This window comes from Haliotis cracherodii, unplaced genomic scaffold (genome assembly GCF_022045235.1).
Source record: "Haliotis cracherodii isolate W230 unplaced genomic scaffold, xgHalCrac1.p SCAF_4, whole genome shotgun sequence".
Classification (NCBI taxonomy): Eukaryota; Metazoa; Mollusca; class Gastropoda; order Lepetellida; family Haliotidae; genus Haliotis; species Haliotis cracherodii.
Genome location: NW_027266297.1, coordinates 36,748,280 through 36,758,194, shown reverse-complemented (window position 1 = coordinate 36,758,194; position 9,915 = coordinate 36,748,280). Strand labels below are relative to the sequence as shown.

General features: G+C 38.4%; 1 protein-coding gene across 1 annotated transcript; it reads right to left on the bottom strand.

The window, feature by feature from the left end:
• Positions 1-809: 809 nt before the first annotated feature.
• On the bottom strand, positions 810-8,228 carry LOC139478559 (uncharacterized). Its single transcript, XM_071261082.1, has 2 exons — positions 8,143-8,228; positions 810-4,807 (listed from the first exon to the last, which is right to left on the bottom strand). The coding sequence occupies exon 2, from the start codon at positions 4,769-4,771 to the stop codon at positions 1,838-1,840; it is 2,934 nt and encodes a 977-aa protein (XP_071117183.1). The 5' UTR covers positions 4,772-4,807; positions 8,143-8,228; the 3' UTR covers positions 810-1,837.
• Between the last annotated feature and the right edge of the window lie 1,687 nt (positions 8,229-9,915).

The following is a 9,915-nucleotide window of genomic DNA, read 5'->3' as shown; positions in this document are numbered from 1 at the left end:
TTCTGAGTGTGGCATTAAACAGCAAACAAACGATACGAAACGAATATCACCCTTGACAGCATGAGAATGAAGGACTATTGCCCATAACAGCACGAGAATGAAGGTTCATCGTCCATGACAGCATACGAATGAAGGAATATCGCCCATGACAGCCTAAGAATAATTTGCATCTCAAAACATTATGTATGACTTTACTTGATCTGTTTCGACTTTGTGTATTCCTCCAAAACTCGCAAACAAATGTCCACAGAGAATACGGATTCTCGACCATGTAGCGAAGTTTTGCAAGCACTGTGTCATTATTGAGGATAGGGGTCAGTAATAAAAGAAACATCATATCGCATCATCAACAAGACATCCATCGTAGCAGTACTTGAGGCTTTGAAATTCGTGGTGACAATTTGAGTAGTCTCCCTTGGACCAAGTGAGCAGTCTTTTGGCAATAGTCTCATTCATGTCAGTTGCTGCAATCCTACGTCATGAATCTTTTGTTTTCCTTTATGTTGCCTAGCGGTAATTGCAACAGTATGTCCTAACATTCAAAACTGCAGCTCGGTTGTGTGGAATCATATCTCTTCATCTCCCGGGCTTCATTGAACCGAATGTTCCGTTGAACGTTTCTCAATTTATGATATATGTATTTCGGATATTGATATATGTCTTTAGAAACGGCTACGCGATTTTATACAATTTTTGACTGTTTTACTTCGATGCATGCACAAACAAATGAAAGAAATTCTTATTGTACAAGAATTAACGTCAGTTTATTCCCTTAATAATCTACATGTATAATTCATATTATGGCAAAATATTAAACCCTCACAAGAATATTTAGAGAACATGACAAACGATCTGCACGTGAAAATGTACAAGTGTATATGTGATAGATATATGCTAGAGAGGACATTAAAAAACACAATAAATGACAAATTGCAAATTGTTAATATAGATACACATGTACATACAGAGATAGAATTGAACATAATTTTCGAACATGTTTGCGATTATGGGATATCTGGCAACAAAAAGTATATATACATATACATGTATGTTGATAAAAGGCATTAAATTTGCCCTTTGAAGCAGTGTACATCTTTCGAACATTAAACATTGATTACATGTAACCCTCATTTCCATAATGTCCCAGATGTACCAGACTAATGACATTATTTGAGTTTGGGGAGAAAAATGCCGTCTGCAGTATGAGTTCAAACCTGTAAATCCATTGCATTATGCTAACCTCGACCTCTGACTATTCTTGACCAATGTCAAAGTAAGATCCCATGGTAGAGAGGTCATAGACTTAGGATGGTGAACAGAGCATGAATACTCTTTAAGAATTGTCGTCACATGCATCATCAAAATTTCCAACAAAACATAAAGCTTATTGTAAAATAAAGCATAGTGATCCAACTAAGATACAAATCTATTAACTGTACAGTGAAAGGTTACATGTTATATGGCATTATATGACACATACGATCAGAATAGGGCTAGTTTCATAGGATACTTTCTGCATACTTAAAACTCACTACTGATCAATGATTTGGCCTGAGAGTTGAATGTCCATTCAAAATCATTTCATTAGTTGGATAACAGAAAAATTAATAATAAGGCTGAAGTGTCACATGCACGCCGAAGAAGGGGTCAGGCTCGGTGACTTGGTTGATTCCTTTCCTTATGGTCTGGGACACTCGTCATGCCTTCACCCCCTGGTTTGTCTGGTCCAGACTCGAATATTAACAGGCTCACCAACCCCTCCATGACTAAAATCAAATCAAGATAATTGTGAAGAAATCAGGGCGGTATGTGTTGACAACATGATGCAACATAACTGTCATAGTTTTATGAAAATTAGCTGCGAAACACATCTGCTAATTGCCAAGACAGAACACGGTTCCTCACATTTCTGTATGACAATGACAACCTTTCTTTCCAACCCTTGAAACTGAGTTGGGCGTATGTACAACACTTCGCGTGGGTCACCAAAGGCGTCCTTCTTGTTTAGCTGCAGTGTCGTCTTATCAACGACAGGGACTTGGCAAGACACAAGAAAGTCTTTTTCGAATGTTGGTTTTGTCCTGTCGTCCAACAAGATGACATCTGACCAGTCTAAGTCACTTCTTGGCTTCTCGTTTTGAGCCAAAACATTTCGGGTTTTGCTGAGTTCAATCTCATGGACAGACACATCACTACGCTCCTGAGCTGCCTTCTCTATGACCCCAAGTCTGTTGAGAATGTGTTCAAGTTCACCTTTGCATATTCGGCAATCTCGAAGCAAACACAGTGAGTCGGCGTGTTTGTGATGTACAATAAAACATTCTGGTCCGTCGAGCGGGCGTACTTCCTTGAATGAATAGTTTGCCTTTTCCTTATCAGTGATGTGAATTTCAGCTCGTTTTTGATATCCTTCAAACCCACCTGAGGTCGCTGCCAAAAATACTATGCTGTCTGAGTTAATTTCAATGTTCAAATTGGGTCCTTCAGAGACCCGTGACGATCTGAAAGGTAGGCCAGCTCTTGAAAGGAAGAAATGTGCAAATGTTGCTTCATTAAACACAAGATCCTTCCATTGACGGAGCTTCTTCCGTTTGTCCATCTGACCTTGATTTGCTCTTTTAGCAATCGTGTCATCGTCATTTCCAAAACCAAGCTTGTAAAGGAATTTAGCAAATGTTTTAGGATTATATGTCTTTGGCGATTCAGGCGTTTCAGGAGGTGTATCACGATCTTTTACATAGACTTGTATGTTTGTATTACCCCCATATACAAACTCTGCTACTGGTATAGACGAAAAAACTCTTGATCCAAAAGTATAGACTGCCTTATCAGATGCATCGGGACTTGTGCATAATGGAATGTCCAGCTTTTCAAGTTGTCGAAACAAAGGACGTCTTTCAGTTTTGGGGTCAGTCATATCACGTACAACTAATTTTGTGTCAAATGAAGGCATCAGGCCCACCGAAGCAAGATGATCCACTACCTTGGGTATTTGAATAGTACCACTGAATGGCTTTTGAGGTTCCCTGAAGTTTGGCCAAAATGGAAGTATGGATGGTGGACATCTAAGTATTTCTTCCAGGAGAATTTGTTTAAACTTGCCATTTTGAGGTTGAGATATTTTGTCATCAAAAATAAGATGACACAAGTGCTTACTTGGATCAACGTCTTTCTCTTGGGCTATTGCAATCCAGAGTACGCACTCAGGAGGGAATGATGATAGTGTTGGCTGAATGTCAGGATCAGCAGAACGGGCAAGAGAAAGACATCGACATTCATCAATGAGAACATTTGCCTTAATTCTTGTACACATTTCAAGAACCGTTCTAAGAGATCGTTGGTCCGTAACATGGATTGAAATGAGAAGCTTTCGGACATCTGTATCTTCCTCTAATCCATGCAAAATTGAAGCTTCAAGGACATGATGTAGAGGGGATTCCGCCATGTTAATGACCCATACTTTCTTCCCTTGTTTCAACAATTTGATAGCCTGTAAGATGAGCAATATTGTTTTCCCCGATCCATAGTCTCCTCTGAGAATTAGCCGGTCAATAAAAGTGTTATAGACGGCAACCTGGGTGGGTGTCAAAACAATATTCATATATCTGTTTCCTAGCCCTGCTACACATTCTCCATAGCTTCTCCCAGGCCCTTCCTTGTCATGTTTGGCTGAAGATACTGGAATCTTGACGGTCGAATGTTCTCCAACGTATCTTTCAATTACACTTCTGTACTCTTCCAAGGATTGAAATCCTTTTCTTTGTTTCTCTGTCATTCTCGACCACCATTCCACTAAGTTTTGTTTTGTTTCCGAATTTTGTTCCACGCTAGGGATGTTATCAAGAAAGAGACACTCATCTGTTGAAAATCCTGATTCTTTAATACGTTTCACTGATTTATTGAAAGTATGGAAAGTGTTTTTCAATATATTTGGAAATGCAAGGACGCATGTTGTAGATACATCCTTGACATCTGGAAAGTTTATTCCAAAAAAACGTCTATTTTTCTCCTGCTGAGAAAGACATGCTTGTATAACGCTATTCACTGCGTCGTCAGATTTACCCATACATCCCTTTGTTTCTATGAATATCAAACCATACCTATAATGGATAATAAGTACATCGTGTTCACCTTTCTTGTCATACTTGTTGTCGTGCAAGCCGTCAAAATGGTAAGATGTGATGATGAAAACAGGATCCTTTTCCCTGGCCAGATGTTTAAAGAAGTATTCCATACACTCTGCAACCCTCTTCTCTGATTCATCACCTAGAAGGTAATAATACTCAGGACCATATATGTATCCAATGTCAGTTTTCTCTCTCATGACTGGGGGGTGTCCAACGGGAATTGGCGGAGTCATGTAGACAGATGTATCTAGATTGGGAAAATATTTGTCCATGTATTTATGGAATGCTTCTTTTGCAGGTATTGTTCCCAATGTTTCCCCTGCATATCTGACAAATACGTCTTCATAGCCTGTTGACAAATCAGATGTTGTTTCCGTCCTGGATGGATCTTCGCCATAGCTTTCACCGTGTTGAGTAAACTTTGTTGATGGTGTCGTCACAGGGTCACTTTGGAAATTTCCTGGTTCTTTTAAGGAATTGGAAAGTCGGTTCTGTGGGTCCTCAACATCAACAATGGCATTATCATTAGTGTTGGTCAAATCTGGTGGTGTTTCTTTAATTGACAAATCACGGAGGGAATGATCCAAGTTGACGGCATCTGGCATCTCAGCCAGAGCAGCCTCCCGTGCACCCTGTTCAGCCATAGCAAGACTTGCCTTTATAGTTCACTGTAGTCACACCTGTCAACAAAAATATTTAGATGACATAACATAACCTACACTTTCCTCTACCTTACCCCTCCAGCTCAATGCCTCCCTACCACTATCTTAACCTCTCTACTGCCATATATACCTGTATACCTCCATCATCTATTACCTATAATGTCTACCTAGCTCTATACCTGTTTACCCCTCAACCTGTCTAGACCGCACGGTACCTGTCTATGGTTCCATCTCTCTGTCTACATCCCTCTGTACCTATCAACAACTCTTTTATTCGTCTACGACGTTTTTTTACCTATCCACCTGTCTACCTCTCTCCCTCAATATCCTATTATCCCGAAGGACATTTGGTTTACATAAGCACAAAGTCTCAGCTTATTGACACACACACACACACACACACACACACACACACACACACACACACACACACACACACACACACACACACACACTAACACACACACACACACACACACACACACACACTAACACACACACACACACACACTAATATGAACATCACAAAAGTAATTTACTATATATATATATATATATATATATATATATATATATATATATATATATATATATATATATATATATATATATATATTACTTTAACTCCACCCTCTTTGCATGTCTACATCCACTCTACATGTTCTTCTTGGTATTTCGTACAAACAAGTGATAATTAATTCTTTTGTATAAAATATTTCTTAAGAATTCTTTTTATTGTCATGATACCATTAATATATCCATGATTGGTATTCTAATTTATTCAGTTGATACGATGTATTTGTTGGTGGGTTAAAATATGGGATGTGATAAATCTCATCAAACTTTCTCTTGTGCAAAACTGTCATAGCTGATGTCAGCTTAAATTCTAGAAACAAAAACTTTATGTCTTATATTGGCTGGTTGTTGTATCTGCTTTTGAACGTATACAGAAGTATGTCGTTGTGTGTATTCAAATAGGTTAGCCAGATCAAATTGCCCAATAGGGCAAGAAGACATGTTATAAATTTTCATTTAATATATTTTGAATTCTTGACTATAACTTTACAGAAAAGGATACTATTTGTATCAATAGAAAGCAATATGAAAATTAACTACTCACACACTTTACATCCTATGACTTTTCTATCCATTTCATCGCCTCGTAAAACCAGTTTTTCGGGCATTAATGTTGTATACAATGTATTTATTAAATGAATCGTATATAGTCAGAGCCTATACGAATAATTATATCTCGTTTCAAGAAATTATTCAAACATTTAATGATGCTCCAAAAGCTCGAAATTATCTCCTGTAAGCAACCCACCCACACATGTAGTTTCCGTTCTGTCATAACAAGGTTGCTTCTTACGGATATGATGATACATGTATATCGACTTTACTTGTTTGCAAATTTTAAAACTGGAGTTTGTAAGCGAAAATCTTTCCCCATATATTTCTGTCATTACATTCGTAAGTATGAGATTTATTAACACTCCTGTTATCTTCATGTATATAATCTGACTAGAATCCACCATTATAGTTTTATGTATTCTTAATATTCACAATAGATATACCCTGAAGTATTACAGATGTCTTCATGTGTATTCTGTTTAATCATTTAAACATTATCACTAATATCCTTTCCATTAGTATCATATTCCCTATAGTATATACTCAACGGATGAAAACAATGTAATATTAATTAATAAATACATACTAAACAAGTGCAAAAGTGAGCGTGGCTCACTAATACCCCCGACCCGCCTAGTGTGTCAGTAGTTACAAATTAAAAAGCTAGGATAGGGTTAGGGTTTGAAAAATTCATAAAAAAATGGAAGATTAATAAAAACAATATTTTTCTTTGGACTGCACCCCTCCATATGACACATATTATATTACTAAGTTTGAGATGAATCCACTGAATAGTTTAAGTGAAATCGCGCGGACAAAGTTTTCGGACGGACGGACGGAACCTTGGTATAACTATATACCCCGACATTTTGTCGGGGGTATAATAATGAATTGTTTTTGATAAATCTAATAAAAACAAATGGTTTCTGAGATTTTATACCATATTTACAAAATATAAACTTCAGATTTATCATATTTTTTGGACCATTCATGGATATTTCAGTATCATCCCACGTAGAGAATATATGGTATAAAGATTTCAACACAACATTGAAAGTAAGATTAAAACAGAGCTCAGCATAGGCACAGTAAGCATTATGTCACTGGGACACGAGCAGCAACACCAATTATGAGTCTCAATTATATATCCTCAAACATCTGCTAGCCGCTCTATCCGTATCTGCCATATGCATGCTTTGACCCAACCAGAATATGTTGTTATTTTATTTTATACACTGGCCTGGTATGACTTAAACATCTTATCAATTTAAACTCTGCTCTCCATAGGAACATTTATGTTATTACTGCATTTCCTCTAATAAAACGTCAACCTCTAATTGATACCGGGATATACGCTCGGTCCAAAAACTAGAGGCCGCGCTTCAATTTGACGCCGAGTCCATCATTTGATGAAATAAGTTGCTCCTATCACACCAACATATAGCATGCATGGGGTGAGTGAGTTAGAATTTGACTCAATCACCCCCATACAGGCATGCATTGATTATTCCGTCACTGAATAATGACTGTTTCCTGCAAATGAAGACCGCCTCCGTGGTCTTGTGGTAGAGCGTCTGCACGGGGAGCGGAAGATCCGGGGTTCGATCCCAGGCCGCGTTATACCGAAAGACGTTAACAGATTGTACTTGTTCTTACCCGGCCTGGCGCTCGGCATTAAGGAGTTAAAACAAGGACTGGTCGGCTCGGAGTCAGTATACTGTGTCTGAGTGGGGTATTCATGTTAAACTGCGGCATGGTATCTCAGTGTGCTAGCACTATAAATCGACATCAGTCCGGACTAGTTCAAGCAGCCCCACACACGTGTATGCACGTCGCTATGTAAGTGCAATAATCTTGGACGCGACGTTAAATCCCATTTCACCTCACCTCCTGCAAATATACCCTTTTGTATGACAGAAGAATTTGGCATTCGGTAAGGTAGTGAGTTGCCACTGTGCCAGCATTAAACAGAATAGACGCCGGGTAAACGGCTTGCGCGAAATTAATAGACGATACAGCGTGAATTAGATGAAATACGGTATGTATAACCACGTTCACAATCAGCGCGCAAGCCCTGTTCATCGTAACATCAGTAATAGCGACTCATTAGAACTCGATCTCACATACATTTTCACATATATATTCGCCCATTTTCACGTCGAATGAATACTAATACATGGTATACAACATCATCGACAATCGATAAAGATTTATAGCCTTACTATGAGACGATCTAATCATGAGACGAAGCACACCATATGCTTTGTGTGCCGTGCACCACGCTGCACAACACCGGCCGGTTATTACGCACGTTAACGTCGATAGGTATTCCTGTTCAGGGCCCAGAGTTCCGTTTCCCGGAATCCGTTATGAGATGTCCTAGTTTGGGGCGAGGACGCGAGCGTGATACCAAACTATATGGCAAAGGGGTGTTTCGCCAGATACCGGCTTGTTATATCCACCATACACACGACAACACACTATATGTTATGCTTGGGGTCAAGCAACATAATAGGAGTAGTTGAGGTGACAGTTGTGTGGTAACAGAGGTTCGGCAGTATCAGTTGATGCTAATTTGTATCCTAGACCAAATTTACGGTTTTACTTTTTGAGTTGATATGTGTATTTGAAGCAAAAAAAGAATGATTATATTTTTGAAAACGCTAATGGAGTTTACACGACAAATCGCTATAACACGTTTAAAGGGATATAAAGGAAAGTGGTATATACACAATTGAGAATGTTTTCAGAAGATTTATTCAAATATCCGGCTGAGTCAACAATGCTCTTTGAGGACAGTGCAAATGAGGTTTTATGATCTATGTGTAAAACTTATGAAATATGGCACTTTTAAAGTTGTTTGGTAACATGGACATATCTTCTCTTCACGTGGTATTATTACACATTGTACTTATTTGTGAGTGACGTCGTGCATGACACAACGATAACCTGCACACGGCATGACCATGACAAGACACGATAAGAAAGGAAAATGTGCACCCACTTTTAATTTTAACAGGTGTCTCAGTTTTTTTCTCGTTTCTTTGTTGAGAATGTAAACCCGAGGGTGAAGGAACATGTCCCCGACTCCAAGTGTTTACATTTCAACCATAACCAAGAAAAAGTGTTTTCTAAAACTTATAAACGGAGACAAATATATGTGAAAATTTAAATTATCCTTCTCTGAGAATACATATATGACTCATGTTTGTCGTAAAAGGATATTCAAAAGGCAAAATGCCAATAAGCCTAAGACAGGGGCCAGAATTCTTATAAACGGAGACTTTAAACTTTAGATTATCCTTCTCTGAGAATACACATATGCCTGGTGCTTGTTATAAAAGGATCTTCAAAAGGACAAAATGGCCAGGAGCCTAAGACATAGGCCAGAATTGAGGCCGCTTTCCTAATTCAGTCCACAGCCGCAGTGTCTCAGTGAGTGAGTGAGTTTGGCTTTACACTGCTTTTAGCAATATTCCAGCAATATCACTGCGTGTGACACCAGGAATGGGCTTCACACAGTGTCTCAGGATGATCTGTCCAATATGGTCGTCATCTTTGTTATAACTTCAAAGAGTCTTTCGAATTAGGTTTGTATCAATCGCCAGCTACAACCTGAAAAATGCTTCAGTATAATACAAGTTGAAGCAATTTGAAGAGAATTGTGTAAATTCAGAATTTCCTTGCCTAATTTCCAAGTTAATACAGTTCTTTGGTCGAAAGATATGGAGTGTGTACACAATGTTGTAGTGGTTATATCGGATATTATCATATACCTATCAATGATATGAGGTATTTTGCATGTGCGATAGAGCCAACATGGAGACGGTAATATCACAGGGGGTGTAGTAACCAGAAGAATTTATAGCTACGTCCTTTAGTGCATCGTCTGCTCGTTTGGTCAGTTAGCTTTAACGTGACAATGACTTCCAAACAAGGTGAAAATGTTTTGCATTCGCTTTCAAATAGATAAAGTGTATTTTATGGTATATGAT

Bases quoted from the DNA above. Each gene is read 5' to 3' on its own strand.
- LOC139478559 (XM_071261082.1), bottom strand. From the start codon at position 4,771: ATGGCTGAACAGGGTGCACGGGAGGCTGCTCTGGCTGAGATGCCAGAT.